We start from the raw sequence: 21,274 nt of genomic DNA, 5'->3' as shown, positions 1-21,274 counted from the left end.
ATTCCTGCTTCAAACCAAAGGGCAAATTTAACCATGTTGTATAAAATAAAAAAAAGCAGAAGCTTTCATGTTGAACTCAGGGAGAAGTTCACTGAGACCTAAACATCTGGTTAGATGCTCTAAATAATTTGTACACATTTCTGGAAAGCAATACCTCCATCTCATCTGTGCTTGTTCCTATCTAAGCACAGCAAAGGAAGGCAGATTCCTGGCCCTTCCACTCCTTAGATTCTGAAATCCTAAAAACCTAAAACAAATTTTATGTCACTTTGACCCTTAAAAGACAGAAAAAAAGTTCTTGTCTAATGCAAGACTCCGAAAGACTCCAGTGTTTTGGCAGGAATGCAAACAGCCTGGATGGAACAAATACAGCATTTGTAAATGACATTTTCACATCATTTACAAAATACAAAGACATTGCTGGAGGATGGGGGGAGGAGTTAGAGAGGCCTGTTATTTTGGTAGGAGTTTTGCAAAAAAACTCCCAATTGAATAGACAGTAGACATTTTAATAGGTCAGTTTTAACCCTATTTCCATATTGATGAGCTTTTCAATAGTTTTCAATGTATACAACTGAACAACCTGTCCAAAACTTTTAGACCACAATGCTGCTACACCGGCAAACATCTTCAGTTTAACTAACTTCTTACACTTTTGAACTCTTCACGGCACTCACTCACATAGGCAAAGACAATATTTTAAAATGTGCTTAGAGTGTTGATCACAATCCCCTTAGAAGCCTAATCTTTGCTATCAGGGGTATAACATGCTTAAGATTACCAATCTTCACACAATCAACTTATACAGGTTCTTTCTGGTGGAGAGACTACTAAATGTGGCGACCTTTGAGCACCACCTGTACTTGAGGAAGCTGCCACAGAGCCTGCTTTCAGAAGCCAGTGGCACTTCAATTCTTGCAATCTATCAATTTTTCAGTGTTCAGTCTTCAATTTTCTGTCTAAAATGACTAAGGCCAGATAAACTACTGCCTGAATGCTGAATACCTACGATTTTTGCCACACTGGCTGCTGCATCCATCAGCCCAGCAGGGGTCTGTGGTGACTTACAGACCTGACAGCTTCCTAGACAGACACTGATAAACACATGTCCTGGACTCTCCTGCAAGAAGAAACTGGTCTTAGCAGGGTGGATGGCAGCATGGTACTGATTGTTGGAACATGGGGGTCTCCTAATGGAGAAAAGGGACACACATACGCACAGCCCACCAAGAGTCCGCAGTAATTTCTATCCACTAGCATATTGTATTCCACAGTTTTATCTCATCTTCTCCAGACAATACTGCAGGCAGCTGGTTCGTGGTGGGCAAAGACTACACTGTAGCTGCAAGCAAACTGGCTACAAGCAGTAAGGACAAGAGGCAATGCTGGGGTTGTGCAGCTGCAAGGAAGACTGCAAGCTTTGCAGTCCTGTCACTGAATGCGGTTGCTGGTCATTCCCAGCTGGAGCTCATGGGCTCAGCTGGTGCAAGTGAGAGCAGCTGCTGAGCTTAGGAATGTTTTTTTCCTTGCCTTCATGCCACTTTCACACAGCCACAAGGTTTTAGTTTTGTATTCACTCTTACTTACTAAATAATTTTTGTTATTTTTGAGCCTATAGGACCCTACTGAATACATACATGACAATATTATTTCTCTACTCTGACTGGAAGGATCTGTCCTCCCTGCACCCCTGGAAAGTTATAAGGAGCTGAGGAACTGCAATAAGCAAGGCAGGGTTCACATGAGCTGCCTTCCTACAGCCTGCCCACAGACCCTCCTGGGCACTTCTGCAGCCAACACACACTTCCCTGAGAGCATTCTCAGCTCTAGCTTGCTTATTTCATCTTATTGGAGACCATATTGAGACAAAGCCTATTCAGAACTGAGAGGTTCATTTGTTTGAAAGAGATACAGCTCAGACCTCAAAGCCATGACATGACCTGCAAGGAGATGGCCTGGAAGAAGCCCAAACATCTTATCTGCCACTGGGAAAACACCACTGAAGTACTGTGATAACTCAAGATGAAAACATTGCAGAAATGTGCACAAATATTGTGGCACTCTTTAGACTGCACTTCCTCTCCCAGCCCATTTTACTTTGTCATCTGAAACAAAATATAGCTTGTGGAAAACATCTGCCCATTACATTCTTAGCTGCCCATCTTTAAGAATCTTTCCTTTCACATACTTCAAAATAATTGAAGCACAGACAGAGGGTTAATCCAGTCGTGGCAGGTACATCAGAGAGCCAAAAACCACCAAAATCTGACCTCTGGTCGGCTCAGTATCTCTGTTATTAGGCTTCAATATTGTATTTAGTGGAGCTCATTAGACTGCTATCTGACCCAGGATAATTCAAACAGGTCACTAATTTGATTATGAGATTGACTGGCAACATTCAAGTCCCTGAGAACTCTCCCACAGGATGCAGGACTATCTGCTTGTACTCTGGTTGACAATTTGCCACTTGTGTTCACGTATTTTCCTTATCATCTTTCTGGTTTCACAGACTGAAGGAACCCCTTTCCCCACCTCACAAAAAGCAAACTCATTTTTCTATTGTATCCCCTAAAAAGTTATTTAAGGAGGGGATATAAGGATCCCTTAAAACCTTATACAGGCATCCATCAAAAGCAGAGTAGTGCCCTGAGGAAAGACTGTAGTGACTCCCTATGGTGTCTGGGGCAGTAACTCAGCCCCAGATGGACCTTCCTCTTCTCTCTCTCCTTTTCATCTTTTTAACGTGTGGCTTGATAAAAGCCTTTTGATGATGTATAAAACATTTGGACTTTCAGGAATAAAACCACAAACAACAAAGAGAAGCAGTAAGACTGTCCTGACCTTCCAAAGAGCAGTCACAGTCTGGTTGGAAGAGGAAGGAATGTAGGAAGTGTACATGTTCAACACAAGAAGAGTTTCCAGGAAAGCACAATTTTTTAAAGGTTTTTTTTTAAACTGTCAAGTCAAAATGAAAGTGCAACTGACTTCCACACGAGGGTGTGGTGGTTGAAGACAAAATGCAATGTGTCAGACCAATTCAGATCACTTCACTGACGCACATCTCAATTGCAGTACCTGCTACTCATCTGCTGGCAAAAGAAGGTGAGTTTTGTTTTAATCCTTCTTTCTCTGTATATTGTATGATACCTTATTTGCATACATTTACTCACAGTTAAGTTGGCTTTACAGACAGACATCATTTCACTAAGGCACATCTCCTTTCCAGTATCAAAATTAGATCTGTTCAGCAGAAGGACAGAATACGGCTTAATTCATCAGAGGAAAAAAATCTGTCTCTTTAAACTGGGATATTAACTTAATTCACCACCATTCATACAATCCCACATCAAGTTTAAAGACACAGAAACACTGAATTTCTATCTGACTGGAAGGCTGAAATAATTCTGCAAGAAAACATGCAGTTGCAGACAATATATTTATTAGTATTCCTCCTAGAAAACACTATTTGAAAAACCAGCAGAGTTTCTGAGCTGTTTGGGTACTTGTGGGCAGTTTGTATGTAGCGCCCGACTCCCATGGGACTGCTTGGCTGTTTGTAAGGGGCACCTGCACGTGTGCCTGAGAAACAGCATTACCAGGAAAGATAAACAGGAACAGGTATGGGAGCCAAAACATAACTGCGTTTTTAAGGGAGAAATATCAACTGTTGCATTTTAGATAACTTTGTTTCCGTCAAGAACTCAGGGCAGGCAAAAGCTTATCAGGCAGCAGAGCACAGAGTCACAGCCAAACTGCTTTGTCGTACACAGACTTTTAAAGCTTGCCCTGACATGCTTACTGGTTTGCTTTCAAGTAAATCTGCCAGTGATTCCATTTGATTAAATGTTCCTTAATGGGTTCTGTATTAAGTGTTTTAAGACCACAACCAAATATTTTCATTTAACTTCTAATTTTCCTCAAATCTCAGCTAAGTGGATTAAACTCTTCTTGCTGCAGTTTTTCTTCTACTAAAAAAAAAAATTAATAAAAACAGATTCTTTTGCTGCTGATAACTAAATCTCTCCTCAAAGTACCATAAAGTTGCAAACGATTACTGCTGCTGCAGAATCCTGCTAACACAGTTTGTTAGGCATAGAACAGACATCCCTTTGCCAAAGTACTGTGACTGTACTTTTCCATTCTGCACATCTCATTAAAGCAACAATAAAGAACAAATTGCAAGACTTTAAATAAGAGTAATAATTTTTTAAAGTTTGATGGGGAGTGTTTTGAAATATTAACAGAAAAATAAAACAAAGTCATTAAAGATGGAGCCAAACTAAATAGTTAATTTCAAACTAATACACTTTTCAAAAATTTTGGCTAGGGGAATCACTGAAAAAAATTGAAATGATTAATTTCTCTCTATTTAATTGGTCTGCATCCCTTATTATGAGATGAATCAGTAACTTATTTTTTCCTAGTAGACAGATATATTAAAAAAAAAACTTTAAGAGACACTTGGCAACTCTTCATTTAAACAATTGCCTAAGAAACAGAAATGGTATTTGCATTTTTCTTTCAGGCTTGAAAAAGCCAAATTGTAGTTCTGGGGCAGAATATCAGATAACAATCTGCTTTCAGCAACACTGACTTCAAATTCTGAACAATGTATATGATGAGAAAAGGGAGATATGTTTTTCATTCTCAGCTAATTTTTGCTGCTGCTGTTGAGAAACCTTAATCCCATTTATTACAAGAAAACAGGGTACTGCAGGACTGTATTTTACAATAGACAGAATTTCAGGACATTAGTCAATGTACACAGTCAAAGGAAAAGAGGAAAATACTGCAGGATATGACTTGCTTAAGACACAAACTGAAGATACAAATACCTAAACTTCAGCCCTAACCTGGCAGTGAGAACCCAGCCTCAGTGTTTGCACAGTAAATCTGTCATGAGATCGTACTTGAAAAACCAGCAGAGTTTCTGAGCTGTTTGGGTACTTGTGGGCAGTTCGTATGTGATAAAATTCCTTTCTGTCATAACATCCTGAGAAGTCTCCAGCTGCTAAGATGCAGGGTACCCACAGCAATCTGCTTCTGTAAGAAATTCCACACAGGCAGGGCTTGCTGTGTGGGATGGAGACTAAATTAAGCTTGTCCTACTGCTGTTCAGCAACTGACTCCCCTGCTGGGATTTTTGTAATGGGCATGTACAGTGTTCCTGAGAAACAAACAAAAAGACTCTCCTTGTATTATACTCATATCCAAAATTTGTCAAAATTTATGACAGCAGGCACTGAATATTTATGACAGTAGGCAGCTGCTTGCCTCAGCTGTAGTCTGCTCGTATTCCTTATACACCTGACTGTAACAGCATTTACAGCCTTCAGCTGGTATTCCTTTGCTTTGCAGAGGCTGGAGAGGGGAAGGTGTAATTCCAACCCTATAAAGGTACAGACACAGTTATGTGCAATGGAATATTGTCAAACATAACACAGACAGAGCAGTTAAAGCAATGATGGCTCCTCGACTCAAATGTGGAAATCAGTGAGGGGCACTCCAAGCATTTTACAATCTCAAATGCTAAGGGTAATAAAAGCATTTCAGTTGAATCTATTTTACTTTGTATTGCCCTCACAGATGTTGCCAGTTGCCCTATTTCACATGAGAACTTGAGATGGTCTGTTCTGCCTGTTACTGTCTAGCTTCCCTTTGATTATTCACACATGTATTCTCAATATCCAAGTTCTTTAAATTTGAGATGTATAAGCAGCCCTGAAGAAGGGTTTTAGGTTTCAACAGAAATTTTAAAACTTAAACCCAGTATTATTCTTTGGTGTTCCCTTCTCCCCACTTTTTTGTGCTTCTTAGCTTTGCCACGGTCTGAGATATGAATAACTCTACAGATTACTGGATTGAGGATGAGGAGGATGAGCTCAACCCTCTTATAGATTACAATACCTATGAGCTTCTCTGTGAAAAAAGTGATGTGAGAAATTTCAGAAAATTATTCCTCCCGGTGCTCTATGCACTGACTTTCACAGTTGGAGTGGCTGGAAACTCATTAGTGGCTGGAATTTACGCCTACTGCAAGAAACCCAAGACCAAGACGGACACGTACATCATGCACCTCGCCATCGCCGATCTGCTCCTGCTCTTCACCCTCCCTTTTTGGGCTGCAAATGCAGTGCAGGGATGGGAACTTGGAAACCCGATGTGCAAGTTCACTTCTTCTCTGTACACCATGAATTTCAGCTCCAGCATGCTGTTCCTGGCCTGTATCAGTGTGGACAGATACAGGGCCACTTCTGAATCCCACGGCCATAGAAGAATTGGCAAACACTGCAGTGTTACTTGCATCTGTGTCTGGCTGGCTGCCATTTGCCTCAGCATCCCTGAGCTGATATTTAATCAAGTCAAGAAACACAATGACAGGAATGAATGCCTTCCTGTATTTCCAATGAACATGGAAACACTCTTAAAATCAACCATTCAAATCCTGGAAATTATCCTGGAATTTCTGCTTCCTTTCCTAGTAATGCTGATCTGCTATTCCGCTACTGCTCGGGCAATCTTTAGATCTGCAAATGTTAAGAAGTCCAGGCCTTTCATGGTTCTGCTGGCAGTAGTGGCCACTTTCATTGTCACCCAGCTACCCTACAACATTGTGAAGCTGTGGCGAGCCATAGACATCATCTACATGTTGGTTACGGACTGCGACACCAGTAAAACCATGGACGTGGCGCTCCAGGTCACCAAGAGCATAGCTTTGTTCCACACCTGCCTCAACCCTCTCCTCTACGCCTTTCTGGGTGCCTCTTTCAAAATGCATGTCATGAAAATCGCCAAAAATTATGGGTACTGGAGAAGACAACAGCAGAATGGGAGACCTGAAGAAATTTCTATGAATTACGAAGACCCTACTGAAGAAACAATCAGTTTCACTATATAGGCCCTTCATTGCTTTCATCATCTTACATAACCAAGGGAATTGTTTACTAATTGCAGGAGGTATTTTTTCTGCAGCTGTTTCTCCGCAAGTCAACTTTCAGATGAATTTCTGAACCTGCCAAGACACTACAGAGCACTTCAAAGTAGAACATGTTTATCAGAATCAAGCAAGAACTGGACACTGAAATTCCCAGAAACAACCAGAGATATTTACTAAGCAACATCGAACAACTCAAACAAAAAAACCCCACCACACCAAAACCCAAGAACCTAAAAACACCCCCAAGATTTAAATTTCAAAGTGTCACAGTACTAGGCAATTAAGTGATTGTGTAACGAACAACCTGTACACATCTAAGCATGTAACTAAAACAAAGAAAAACAATCAGCAATCAAATGACAGTACAGGAACCTTTGTGCCAGAGGTTAATAATAATCTTGTGTTTCTCCAACTATTTTGTAAAAATTTAGAACATTTGCCTAACAGCTCAGTTCCATTTCTCAACTCAGCTATCATTCCATAGATACTGTTGCAGCTTGAAATGAGGTATAAGCTTATGGCTGAGAATTGAGAGGGAGAGAGAGAGGGGAAAAGCCATTCTCTATGTGTTTCTATAAATGTATAGCAGCAACAACATCCTCCACAAAAAAACCCCAGTAACTCCTTTTCTATAACTGCAGAAAAGATGACCTTTCACCTCTTCTTTTCTGCCCATCCTAAACTTCAAGATCAGCGCTCTAAGGGTGGCACATTCTAGATTTTTGTAAATGTAATAAAAAGTTAAGTTAATCTTCAGACACAAGGCCTAGATTTTCTATTCAGAATTTTTAAAATTAATCAAGCACTGCAGTAACTGTATCTGCTAAAATATATGGAGACACAATAAAATCAAAGAATAGAAAAAGTACACTGGCTTTTGTTTTTTCTTACATTTATTTTTGTTTTGTTTTAGTAGGTACTGACATCTGTCATCACAGGCATTTACCAACCAGCAAAGGGTAGAGGCTTTGCTTGACAAAAGAGAGAGGTTCCTATTCCATATGGAGCTCAGTTTTTACACAGAGAGGTACCAAAGCTGTCCCCTGCCACAGTGTTGGCAGGAATTCCAGGAAAACAGCAGTTTTCCATGAGTCACTGGAAACATTTCACTGACACATTAGCTTAGCTTTCAAAATGAAGAAGTGGTGTTACAGCATGCTGTCCTTATCTTCAAACATCCTGCAGGCTCTGACAAAATGCCTGATCTACAGATTAGGAAAGCCAACAAAAATCTCTCATTTTTAGATGCTGTTGCTATTAGGGACAATTAGGGACTGGAACAAAAAGCTCTAAAATGACAAACTAGAAACAACAGTAGCATAAACAAGACATGAGCCTCTTCTCCCTGTTTGGATGACAAAAGCTTACAGAATGTCTGCCCAGTGTTTGGAGAAATACTAGGGCGTGAACAGATAAGTCAGAACTGCTTGACTGATTTTGTACACATACACCATAAATCTGACATAGTTAAGCCATACTGGATTTACTGTAAACATGCAGAGCATAATAAGAAACCCCACTTCTTCCATTAAGTAACTGACTCCTTGCATGTGTGATTTATGACTTGTCTTCACAAATACAGAGTGGCATTCTGACCAGGCTGTCAGGTTTCTGGAATTCCCAAACATCCAAGGTTCTAATATCCTAAAAGTTAAAAAACCCCAACCAGAACAAAAAACCCCAACCAAACAAAGCAAACAAAAAACCCACCTACCCAGCCAGGCAGAAAGGGAGACTGACTAACACAGAGCCAAATGAACATGTTTCTCAAACTTCCTGAAATTGCAGTACCTTTTTTGTATCTGTCTTCATGCAAATCTGATTGCCCTAGTTGTATTTATTAGAAATAAGACAAACCAAATCATGCCCTTTTTTATAATTCACATAACTAATTTTATGAATATTATTTTGTGTGTGTGACCCCCTAAAACTTTTCCATTACTTCCTTAGGGTCTGAAATGCACAGCTGGGAGACACTGACCCAGAGCAAAGGTTAAGTAGCCAGCAGTTAAGCAACACTCTCGGGTCAGGAGACAAGATTGCATGTCTCCTTTTGCTGCCAGTTTTACAGGAGTAGAACAGAGAGAGAGATCTATCTTGTGGTGACTCCAGGTATTGCACAAGCATGCATCAGCAAGTAGCTGACACACTCATGTATGTAAATAAAACATTCAAGTTTAACAACTCTGTTTATTTACTTGGGTTCCAGACTCCCAGGGAATGATGACTTTCAAGCTGCTGTCACACATGTTTTGGCAAAAAAGCATCAGTACTACAATATTAGGGACATCTACCACTTACATTGATTTTACTGGGAATTATAATCCATTGATTTTACTGGGAATTATAATATAAGAAAATCTCCTGTAAGAGCCAGTCCAACAGCATCACAGGCTACTTTAAAAGCAGCCACATTTTACCGTAGCTACACAGTACTCTCAAACCTCTCACACAAGCTGTAAAAGACAGTTTCAAGAAAACAAACTTTAAAGGGTTCAGCCATAAATGTATAAGTTAACTGATAAAAAGAGGTAATGTTTAAAGAAAATAGCAGCATTCATTCTGTGAACAAAATTCAGAGGTTCCAAAAAGCACCCAAATCCCCGAATTGGATTGAATCTTGGACTTCGGTTCAGAGAACAAAAGCTCAATTCAGCTCCTTCTTTTGTTTTATGTTCTATTGCCTTTACTCAAGAAAAGACAAAATTTAATCTCAGAAATAGAGCGCAAATAATTTTGTTTTAATAGTTATTGGAAAAAATTTTAGACTTAGCCTACATAAGAGCCTGAACTCTTATTTAGATTTCCACACTTACCACTGCTCCACCACTTCTTGCCATTGATCACATAGCTGTTCCCATCTCGCTCAATGGTGCATTGCATATTGGTGGCATCACTTGAAGCCACATCAGGTTCTGTGTTAAAGGAAAAAAACCAAGCCACCAGGTTAAATATAAAGGTAATATAACCTCCACAAATATCAGGCTCTAGATATATTCTATTAAAAGTACACTGTTTTGCTACCAGTAGAAAAGCTGTTTGAAGAACCTCACTGCTGGTGGTCAAAAGACCTCCTGTTTTTCAACAACCTGTTATTCATAGCCAGTTTAAATGTACTTGGTCTTGGACCACCCTTTGCAATCAACAGCCTTCTTCCTTTCCTTGTGTTTTTAAATCCTTTATCCTTCCATTGTACTTACAGGTAGCAGTCATATTGCTCCTCAGCCTTGTTTTCTCCCTCTGGGCTCTTCTCAAGTGAAAATAGACTGAAACTAATTTTGTGGTGGCATATGAAACAGACCACATGAAGTGGTCAGCAAAATGTCATCAATGGTTTTTTGGAACAGGAAAGATTCTTCCTTTCTCCTTTCATCCTTACTATCCACTTTAAAACAGAAGTAACTATTTCCTCTTGGGGAACACAGCAAAACAGAATTTGCAAAGTAAGTGTCTGCAAGGCTGAGCTCTCTCGATTCCTCCTGACACAGGAGGATCAAGATTTTGACATCACATGTTCCAAAAACTACCTTCCTATAGCAAGAGCCAGACTTTCCAGAGATGCTGAATGCCACAAGCTTTCAGGAGCAAGACTAAATACAATGCTGAGCTATGGACATAAATCAAGTTATTTTTGGGTTGTATCTAAAACATCTGTGACACACTGCAAAACTACACAACTTTAATCACAATAATGATACTTGGACCCAACTGTGTATGTCTAGAGAACTCCAAAGCACACTACAAGAAAAGGTAAGCTCTACTGTAAACCTGTTTGGTACTATAAATTGTATTTTACTAGTACTAAAATTAAACTGAAAATGTATATAAAGCAAATACTAATTATTGTAACCATGAAAATTGGCAACTATCAGGAAAGGCAGCAAGGGTGCTTCAGTTTGCATTCACACCTCATAGATGAATTCATATTCAACATATTCACAGATACTGAATTTGTATAGAAATGTCCACTGTAACACACAACTTGCAGTTTTTTACTTTTTGGTGCATACACCATGTGAAGTTCCTGCCAATTGCCTCTAACTTTTTTCTGGAGAAAAATTTACCTGTCATGCAGAAGCAAGAACTAATCTTCCCTTCTAGGAGGGGCTCCAGCCACTCCTTCTTTTGCTCTTCAGTCCCATACATGTGGAGGACCTCCATGTTTCCCGTGTCTGTAAGAAATCAGCAGTCATGTTTACTGCTCGAGACCCACAGCCTGTAAGGTCTAAGATGCCCAACTTTTTAATGCTCCCAGTGCCATAGTTTTGGGACAGCACTGCTAACCTGGTGCATGACAGTTGAAAACCTCAGGAGCAATAAGGCATCTCCCTGTCTCCTCAGCTATTATGGCATAGTCAAGCTGGCTGAGACCACTGACATCTGGGAGGAAAAGGTTCCACAGACCTTCTGCTTTGGCCAATTCCTGTTGCAAGAATCAACAGAAAAAATATCAGCAACAAGCCTTAAAAAAAAAAAATTAAAATTCAATTCTGGCTTGCTACACATTTTCTTCCCTCCTGCCAACTATACTGTCCAATATATCTGCTGCCATTTTTCAATAGCTATTTTGAAATAATAGGTACAGTCTTTGACTTAAAGTTCAGATATGCCCCTCACAGACCTCATTTTGTTTTTCCCTTCTCTCATTTGTTTCTCTTACCTTTTGCATACTTCCCTATTCCTTTCCTTCCACTGTTCCTCACACTGTTTCTTTCCATGCAGAGTAACTTCTCCAGCAGGATACACCAATCCCTCTTATGCTCTATGTCTGTGTTCTTTTACTGCTAGAGTGCTAAAAATATTTATTGTCCCATACCTTCAGTCTCTCCAGCAGTGGTGGCTTCTTCCATTTGTCCTCAGTATTTCTATGTTCAGCATAATATTTTACTATTTCCTTAGAGAAACAATTTAAAAGATGCTGTTTAAATTAAGAAAACATGTAACACACAAAGAATAATAGTCCTCTTCCAGATCTATGATCCAAGGAGCCAATTAAAAAATATTCAACACAGGTTTACATTATATAGTTGGTTGCATTATAAAATTAAATATATAATTGAAAACTCAACTGCAATCTATTAATTTTGCAAGACTTTAAAAGTGAGATGACCCCAATCAGTACCTTATTTTATACTACTATTTGGAATGGTTTAAAGTATGTGATGATGGCACTAGGAGGTCAGTATTTTCTGGAGATAAAAGTACCTGTTACCAACAGCACACACAAGAGGCATGAAATAAAAGCCTGATGTACTGACACTTAAGATTCAGGTTTCTGGTCACAACATTCAGATACATAAGTCAGTTAATCTTTTGTTAACTGAAAAAAAAAAAAATACCACAAAAATACATTTTCTCTTCCTGTCAAAATAATTCCTTAACAGATAATGTAAGCAGTCATTCCAAGCACCAGTCATTAGCTGTAAGTAAACACCTATATTCATTAATCTTAGTATTTTCACAAGCATGTTTTAGTGAGGGACAGAAGACATTTTCTGCATTTCTACCTGACTTAGGGAAAAAAAAATCAGAAAGCCAAAAAAACCAATTCTGCAACAAAAGCCATCTGTACTTCCACAAGGCTAAAAGCTGAACCAACTTTCTAAGCAGAAATTCCTAACCTTCCTAGGATAAGAAGTAAAATGCTACATCTCATTTTCCCTTCCACCAACTATGGACTTTGTGTATATTTCATTAGCTGATTTCAAACCTTCATTGGTATTAGATACATTCAGGAATGAGGCTATTTTGATACATTATACAATCCCATTTTTTGTCACAGCCTAAAAACCAAGAAACAGAAACATTCAGCTTCATATGGTTAAAATCAGCCGTATTTTAAAATAGGTGTTATTCAGTTTGGTATCTTAGAGTTCTAGGTTGTTGTTAGTCTAACAAGTATTTTGGCAACTTCCTTTAAAAAGTAACTCTTTCTAAAAAGAGAAGTTTTTACACTTCAAAAGTTAATAAAAGCTAAGAGTTACTTTTTAAACAATGCATACAATATTTTAATCCTGAAAAAAAAAATACAGTCTATAATGATTTCTGCTAATATTTTGCACTGCCACAATCACCACTGCATGAAAATAAGGCTGTTTTGGAAAAAAAAAAACCAGGAGGACATGACTTCTATACATATTTTTACATTTTTATAAAGTCTAGTCAGAAAATGTTCCTTTATAAACAGGTTAAGTAAAAGCTTTTACCTTCTCAGCTGGATAAATGTGCTGCTTCATGAACTGCTTAACCTTCAGCAAAATTTCTTGGCCTTTTCTACTTTGATGGAAGAGCTCTCCAGAAGTGCTGTGCTGTGTGCTGCTGAAGGATGACCTAGGGAAGAACATTCAAGGCAGTAACAAGTAAGACCAGATTTTCCCTCATAATAATATAAGCTGCCTTAGAAAGGCATTTAAATAAATGAAGATGTTGGAAAAGCTTTGCCTTGCCTTTGACCAGTAGTCTGGACCACTCTTACCTTTTTGAGAGCTCTAATCCTCTTTCTGCCAAAGGCTTCACTATCTTTGCAAATTCATGACTGTTTTCTGCAGAAGCATTTCCAGTGAGATACCTGGCATATACACCCTAAAACCGAAAGAAAAACATATATGATATAATTATGCTCTTAAAAGTGTCTCTTTAACACACTGGTGATTTCTTCAACTATAAAAGTAACACTTAAATGCACAGATTTTTAAAAGGAAAAACTTACTGGGGTATGTTGATATTGGTTTGGGTGCATTTCTGATATAATGGAGATGCTTGTTGCACAAGAGTTAAGAATATATCCCAGCTAAACCAAACTAAAGGAAAATCACAAAAAGTAGTAGTGAAAAAGTAAAAAAGAAAAAAGAAAATACAAATGTCTGCACATGATATAGCAAACGAGCCCAGCCTGTCCCTCAAGCCAACTGACAACAGCATAGACATATGATTATTATTCATGACTAAATGAACTACCCACAGATACACAAAGCTATATGACATTTCAGCAAATGTGAGGGCATTACCTGGGCTATTGCTGCCATTTTAAAATATGACAAAGCAAGAAAAAAGTTAAAGTCGGATAAAGTAGTGGTAATACGCCGGCAGCGGCAGTACACGGAAACCAGTTCTTCAAAGGAAGGAGTTTCTACAAAAAAACAGAACAGTTTTAGAACACTCAACATTTTCTATGATTTTTTGCCACCTTATTCTTCAAACATTTGAACAATTTTAAGCTTTATGAGACAATTCATTTACTCCATGATTGACCATTTCTCATGACATAACTGTGACATGGAGAGACCAAGGGAAGTAGGAGTTGCCAGAATTTCAGATAGCCGTAACATTTCCTCCTGCCCTTTGTCTCCACTCCAGTCAGGAAAATAATTTCATCCAGGGGAGAAAAGGCTTCTTTTAAAACTTAAATTATATATTTACATTTAAATTTCTTTTTTCTTCCACTATCTCTTAGAAAGGTTCAAAAGAAGTAGCATGTTGTGGCTAAGACAAAGCTTGATAGAACAGAACTATCTAAAGCCTCACTATCAACATGTTTGCTACAATGAAAAAATTATGGAAAATTTCTTTACAAATGCAAAATGATATGCTTGTGAATTTACCATTTAATTCCTGTTTATAAAGGTAGCATTTCAAATAGAAATCAAGCCAAGGATTTGTTTCAAGAAAAAGATTATGATTTCATACCTATGGTGTCTTTGAAACCCAAGATAGAGCCTTGACCTAAGTCCTTAATAGACGTAGGCCAAAAGTAGAACTGAGTGGCATATGCTAAATCTGCTAAGGGATGACCAGTAGTTGAAAGTTCCCAGTCCAATACTGCCAAAACACGAGCCTTAAATAAAAACAAGAACCTCAAGTAAGTGCTAGAAGACCTGTTTTCTCCATCCACAAAGGCACAACCCACTCAATATCCAAGAGTTTTATTTGGTTACTATGTGTTTAAAATTAAAAACACACACTGTAGCTGTCTACAGCAAAAAGAGTTCCTTCTGGCACTATCTAAGGATCTGAAGAAAAGTAACATTCACATAGGGATAGAAAGCTAGGCATTTTTCCAAATAAAATCTGATTTAAATCTACAGTTTTGAGTAGTGTTCTTCCTGTCAGAAACTTCCAAACTCTTCTCATATAAAACATGATTGAATTAAAATATCCTAAAGAACAGTAGTACTGAGAGTTGTGTTTCTCTCCCAGTCCTGTTGCCCAGTCCTCTGGCACAGAAATTCACAGCCAGACCATGCATCAGAAAACCTAATTTATCACATTATACATAGAATAACACTTACATGGGGAATTGAATTTCTTAAACAGGAAGTCAATGACTGCTGAGAGTGAGCCTCTGCTGCAAGCATCCTTGCAATGGTGTCTTCAGCTGGGTGGTCTGATACTCCCCACAGTGTTATTTTGATAAATTCCTATAATCCAACTGGCCTGTCAACCTGAACAACCCCTCCAGCCTACTCATGATCCATGGCTACTTGAAGTACATGAAAAAGTCTTTCCTACACGGTCACTCCTGCATCTACAGGAACAGTTTCTATAGATGACCTAAAATTACTTATGTACAGCTTGATCAATTCCTTCAACTGCATGAGGAACAGCTGGAAGAGTCCCCAAGACTGTCAAATTCCCTTCTCAGGGAATCAATCAGCACATTTAAACCTACAAACCATGTCTATCAACTAATCTATGCACAAAAACTCTGGGAATCTCTGGGATCTGTTACTTTGCCATGAAGCAGGCATTGCAGTCATGGTCACAAATTCCAGCCATGTCTTCTGGTCACAACACAGCAGGTAGCATGGAGAAAAAGTAATGAAAATGCAACTGTGTTGATAGCACACATTTATTTTGAAGCACACATATTTTTTAACTTTCAGGGTCTCTGTGATCTACATGTGCTCCATAACTAAACAGCTTTGGCAGATTTTCCTTTGTTTTCACTAGTGTCATGTATCATGCATTCAGATCCTGCTCCAAAGGCCCTTGTTGTTAACTGAAGCCATACCACAGATGTCAGTGGGCTTTGGATCAGATGCTTATGTAGTTTAATGAAGTGAACTTTCAGTTGCACTGAATCCAATAGGATTTATGCATATAAAATGCTTTGTTCCTGTACTTTGAAGCAGGGACTAGAACCAATGAATAAATTGAGTATCTCTCAAGTCCAGGCTGAATGAGGGGCTCTGAACAACCTGGTCTAGTAAATGGTATCCCTGCCCATGGCCAAGGCATTGGAAATAGATGATCTCTAAGGTCTCTTCCAATCCAAACCATTCTATGATCCTGTGATTCCATCAATTCTATCTAGCTCTCACAATGAAAGCCAGGACTGTATTAGGTACCTAAAAACCATACACAGAGCATAGAGAAGAGTTCGTTTTCTACTGTTTCTTTCAAAGATGTATCATGCACTAAAATAATGCACATATAAGTGTCCTATTACATGATAGGAGTACAAACAAATGGAGGACCAAAACTTCCTAAACATACAAATACATTTCAACTACCTCTGTTGGGTGGAAGATGATGTTATCTATTCGGAAGTCCCCATGAATCAGGCTTTCTTCATTGTCATCAGGTGGCAAGTTGTTTGCTAACCACTCAGCCAGATTGTTCATGGCAGGAATATCTGTATGAGCAGCTGCATCATACTGTTTTTTCCAAGTTGATACCTTAAAAATACAAACATTCCAACAGATTTTTCAGCCGATTCACAAGATTTTCAAGAGTATAAAATTTTGAAGCAGTTGCTTCAGGCTTTGACTATCACCATGTTGCTTGAAAATTCAGTAAAACCCAGTACCTCTGCATTTGCAAATGTGAACTGAGACATCAAAAGATGAAATGAAGACTACATCGATTTCAATCTTATTTACATAGCCCAAACCCAGTGTTAGTCCAAAAGCAAATGAATATCATTCCCTAAGTATAGCATTACAGAATCAATCTGAATGTAGTAGTGGCTTTAGACTGTGCACAAATAATGGAACTAAGTGAAGGTGTTTAATAGCTAAAATATGATCATTAACAATTTAGCTTGCAAATCAAATAAACATTCAAAGACCAGACAAAACAAGAGAATGTTAAGAGCTGTACCTGTCTTTTGCAGTATCCTGGTCCTCTACCGTATCCTTGGAGACCCAATGACTGCAAATTGAAGGAGTGCAACAGGGCCAGAGTTTCTATCATTGCAAGATACAGAGCAGAACGCTCTGCTGGCCCCACCTCAGGCAGTGAGATGTCTCGGAAGATGCGACCCTAGAAATAGCATAAATCAATGATAATTGGTGGGATGTACACACCAGATGAAAAGAAGTAAAGCTATACATTCCACAACCAAAACCAAATGTAGCGAACCAACACTCCCTATGCAATCAAAAATGCCTTCCTCAGTTATTTTATTCCTCGCCCAGGGCCGATGAAGGCATTCACAGTAATCCCAGGTTATTAGTATATGGTGTATCTGTAGATGAAAGTCTGAATTAGAACACCCAATCCAGGTATCCTCAAGCTTGGAAAGCACCAGGAAAAATGTTACTGTATTGTCTCGAACAGCTGAATTGCAGAAAAAATACCAATGATGGCCTCAGAGGGCTGGAGGGGCAGGCAGGAAGAGGAGGGGAATGGGTGGGTTGCAGGTACAAAGACTCAAACAATCCAAAGAAATTCACTTGTTTTCTCCTTAAAAGCAGTTGAACACATTTAGAATACGGGTGTGTTGTTCCATTTTCACAATTGCTAAAAACAGAGCAGTGCAGTTCATCGTAGAATTGACAGACTGTACATTTACATACTTAGAAATGTAACAAGGTTTCTTCTTAAGGAATCGCTTTGTTCTAGTGAAAACCAGAAAAATTCTCCATCTTAAATGTAAGAAATCTGTTTCAAATTGTTCACAGCTTTTACATTCTATTACCCTTGATTTATCGTTTTTGTAGGAAGGTTAACTTAATCTTCAGAAACTGGCCCACAAACTTACATTTCTAATTTCCCAGTGAACCTAATGATAAAGTGGGATCCAATGAAAAGGGAAGAGGCCTGAATTCAACTCCTCCTCACACAGGATAAAAAAAAAAGACACAGTACAGCAGACTTATGCCCAAAATCTAACAGAAAGTGTATCAACTCAGCTACAGCACCCCCAGAGTGGTGGACCACAGACGAAGCTATGCTGTGCTCTTTCTGAAACTAGTGTTTGAACTGGAATCCTGCTTTGTCTTCAAGAACAGGTGATTGTATGTCAGTTCTATCTTCTATCTTCAATACTAAACAGGCTCCAGGACCTCCAAAGATTCAGTTTACAGACTAATTTTTTTCCCTCTGACTTATGTATGCTTTTCACAGAAGCAATATTGCCTCATTCCAAGATATCCTTCCAAGAGCTCAAACAAGAACAAGAGGTTAAATACTGAGCTAGAAAATTCAACAAAGTGTGAAATAAGCCCTGGAGAAGCTGAAATCTGTGAGAATCACTGATAGCTAGCATTTCTCAAAAATATCAGAAGATTATTTACACTCATATCACAAAACTGTGCTGGGTAAGGCTCTAATAGATAGGTTTTAGACAATTTAAAAGCAGCTTGTAGTACAGAGAAGGAAAGAATCTCTCACACTGGAGGACCAACCTGCACATGCTGCATTACATAAAACTCTGTTCCAATGATAGAAATGTCACTGCAGTACAACAAGGGCTCAGGCACCGGAAATCCAGCTGAAAATAAGGCTTTCTGAACACGATATTCTCTATCAACCTGAAAAAGACACAGAAATTTAGGTTCAATTAAAACCTCCCAAACATAAATGAGTGCAGTGAATCCTCTTGAATGTTTAATTATATGTAGAGCACAGAACACAGAAAATGATCCAGCAACTCACTGCATTTCTGGACACATTCATCAGTGTGCTGGACCACCATGCATAGACCCATGTCACCTGCAATACTAAGTGTTTGGAGCTCAGTGGACAATTTTAACTTACCTTGTGTGCTCTAGGTAAAAGGGGACCATGGGGCTTCTTCCTGAGCACAAAAGCCTGCCCACCCTTCTGAAGGTAAAAGGTTGGGTTTGACTGGCCTGAGCTGCAAAGAGAAAGATTAAAATTACTCAAATATTCAATTACTTACAAATTTGTAAACTTCTAATAGAAATGATACTGGCAACAGGCACTGTGACTTGACCAGAACAAAATGGCAGGACGGAGGAAAGCATTCTTCTCAAGAGTTGTTTTGTGTAGGGGTTTTTTTTTTTCAAATCTAGTCTTACAAGGGACCAAGTGATAGCCCACAAAATCAGAAGTCAGAGGTTCTATTCCTGCATATAAGAAAGATGTCTTCTTTCCCTGCAGAAACGTCACAGATAGCCAATTTGTTCTCCTGCAGCATTTACCTCTCCTCCCTAAAGAGACATCATGAACTTACTCAAGGTATGCAGTAGACACTAATCTCAAAACCTTCTGATTGGGAGGAAATTAAACAGAGCAGAATTCTCACTGGCTCATAATTGTATTTGTCTTTTGGAAAGCTGTATTTTAAACAGTATAAGCATAAAGGAAGCTCTTCCATTTGGATAGGGACTTTCTTTAAGAGCATGTACTGACAAGACAAGGGGGAATGGATTCAAACTGAAAGAGGAGAGTTTTAGATTAGATATTAGAAAAAAATTCTTTACTGTGGGGATGTTGAGGCACTGGAACAGGTTGTCCAGAGAAGCTCGGAATGCCCCATCCCTAAAAGCTTTCAAGGCCAGGCTAGATGGAGCTCTGAACAACCTGGTCCAGAAAAAGATGTCCCTGCCCATAGCAGGGGATTGGAACTAGATGGTCTTTAAGGTCCCTTCCAGCCCAAAACACTCTATGATTCTATTCTGTGTATGATATTCTAGCACCAAGCCCCATTGTATGCCAGCCTGATCATCACGTCTATAGATTATGCTTGAGGGACAGCCTATAGGAACTGTAAAATTTTGAAGAATGAATGTTGGAGTCACAAAGAAAATTAGACATTTCAATCACACACGTGTAAGAGAAGGACAACGCAGATAAACTCTTCATTACACCTTGTCTATCATATTCCAATCAAGCCTACTGATCCTTATTTTCCTCAAGGCTCTGTGCTAATCTGCATGCCTTTCTCTCCTTATTCTTGTTCATTTTTAAGATGTATTCTGACTTAGTTCAATAAACAATTAGACAACTATTGGAAAATAAAAATCAAATGGACTTCTGCTTTCATTCCTCCCATCACATTTTCATTCTCCTGGAAGCAGTTAGGGCATAGTTTGTAATATTTTAATAAGTTTAAGAGACAAATACTCTGCCGAGCACAAAAGAAATTTAGGCCAGCTGAACCCTGAACTGCAATTATAAGGCAAAGTAGTAAGAGCATAAATACTAACAAAATTTTAGCAGATTTTACTATTAACTACTCTCCTAAGGCTCCTCCTAAAGTCTCAACTGAGGTACATACGAGGATCACGGCACAGCTGCGGATTGAATGCATGTTTTATATTTGCATCAGAAGACAATGAAAAATTGTTCACTGTTTCTTAGTGATAGCTGCAGATAAATTAGTCAAGGTCATGCCTACAAAGGAATCAATCCTCATTTTTAGAATAACTTAACTTCTAATAGCTCCTGATATGAAGTCATGCAACCACTCCACTGATCTGCTGAATGCAAATGAACTCCGTGTTCTGTGGAATAGTGGCTTTGGAGCCTGGGTGTAGCACGTCCCTGGCACACTGCCATAATGCTCTCTGGACATTAACGGGAATCTCGGCACATCCTTACCTGTTCTCGTGGACTTGCTTTACCCGGTGACAGCCTAATGCTTTTACTATTGATTTCTTAGGCCATGTATGTGCTTCTGAACATTACTATTTGCTGTGCGATTAAAGATGGAGCAGGTCAATTGAGATGTATGTGTAGGCAATAAAACAATTGTGGGTGTACTCTGAGGACAGTGCGAAGTCCACCCAACACACAGCCCGGCCACAGACTGCGTGTGAAAGGTCACCCTGGCCGACATCGCAAACTTTGCCTTCTGCAGCAGCTCAAAGGACGAGCCAGGCCATGCCTTTAACTGGACTAAGTCAGAACGCATCTTAAGAATCCGTCGATGGGTGCTGCCCGCCATCCCCACGGAAAAGGGCTCTACCTCTGACCACCCTCCCTGCCAGGCGGCAGCGAGCGGCTCCTCTCCCCTCCCTCCCGGGCGCTCTGAGCAGGGGAGCTGTGTCAGTCACCTGTGTTACCTGTACTGCCTGACAGCCAGCGTGCCCGCGGGCTGCCGCGGGAAGCCGGGCACGCGGCTGGTCAGGTAACGCTCCACGCTGC

At 39.3% G+C, this 21,274-nt stretch overlaps 2 protein-coding genes across 2 annotated transcripts in view; one reads left to right on the top strand and one right to left on the bottom strand.

Moving 5' to 3' along the window:
* The window catches only part of ACAD11 (acyl-CoA dehydrogenase family member 11), a 30,069-nt gene that overhangs the window by 7,707 nt on the left and 1,088 nt on the right, over window positions 1-21,274 (bottom strand). Inside the window, exons 2-14 of the mRNA XM_008633978.2 lie at window positions 21,193-21,270; window positions 18,920-19,019; window positions 18,568-18,693; window positions 17,039-17,200; window positions 16,450-16,614; window positions 14,624-14,771; window positions 13,945-14,066; window positions 13,413-13,519; window positions 13,144-13,267; window positions 11,754-11,831; window positions 11,222-11,360; window positions 11,002-11,109; window positions 9,754-9,852 (exon numbers count right to left, since the gene is read on the bottom strand). Coding sequence (XP_008632200.1) covers window positions 9,754-9,852; window positions 11,002-11,109; window positions 11,222-11,360; window positions 11,754-11,831; window positions 13,144-13,267; window positions 13,413-13,519; window positions 13,945-14,066; window positions 14,624-14,771; window positions 16,450-16,614; window positions 17,039-17,200; window positions 18,568-18,693; window positions 18,920-19,019; window positions 21,193-21,270 — 1,556 coding nt within the window. The remainder of the gene's footprint in view (window positions 1-9,753; window positions 9,853-11,001; window positions 11,110-11,221; window positions 11,361-11,753; window positions 11,832-13,143; window positions 13,268-13,412; window positions 13,520-13,944; window positions 14,067-14,623; window positions 14,772-16,449; window positions 16,615-17,038; window positions 17,201-18,567; window positions 18,694-18,919; window positions 19,020-21,192; window positions 21,271-21,274) is intronic.
* ACKR4 (atypical chemokine receptor 4) lies at window positions 2,651-7,805 on the top strand. Its single transcript, XM_008633906.2, has 2 exons — window positions 2,651-3,102; window positions 5,818-7,805. Exon 2 carries the CDS (start codon window positions 5,837-5,839, stop codon window positions 6,896-6,898), a length of 1,062 nt encoding a protein of 353 aa, XP_008632128.1. The 5' UTR covers window positions 2,651-3,102; window positions 5,818-5,836; the 3' UTR covers window positions 6,899-7,805.

The sequence above is a fragment of the Corvus brachyrhynchos genome, unplaced genomic scaffold (assembly GCF_000691975.1).
Source record: "Corvus brachyrhynchos isolate BGI_N302 unplaced genomic scaffold, ASM69197v1 scaffold94, whole genome shotgun sequence".
Classification (NCBI taxonomy): Eukaryota; Metazoa; Chordata; class Aves; order Passeriformes; family Corvidae; genus Corvus; species Corvus brachyrhynchos.
This window is presented reverse-complemented; position numbering and strand designations above follow the sequence as displayed.

Coding starts and splice junctions, on each gene's coding strand:
- ACKR4 (XM_008633906.2), top strand. CDS start 5,837: ATGAATAACTCTACAGATTACTGGATTGAGGATGAGGAGGATGAGCTC.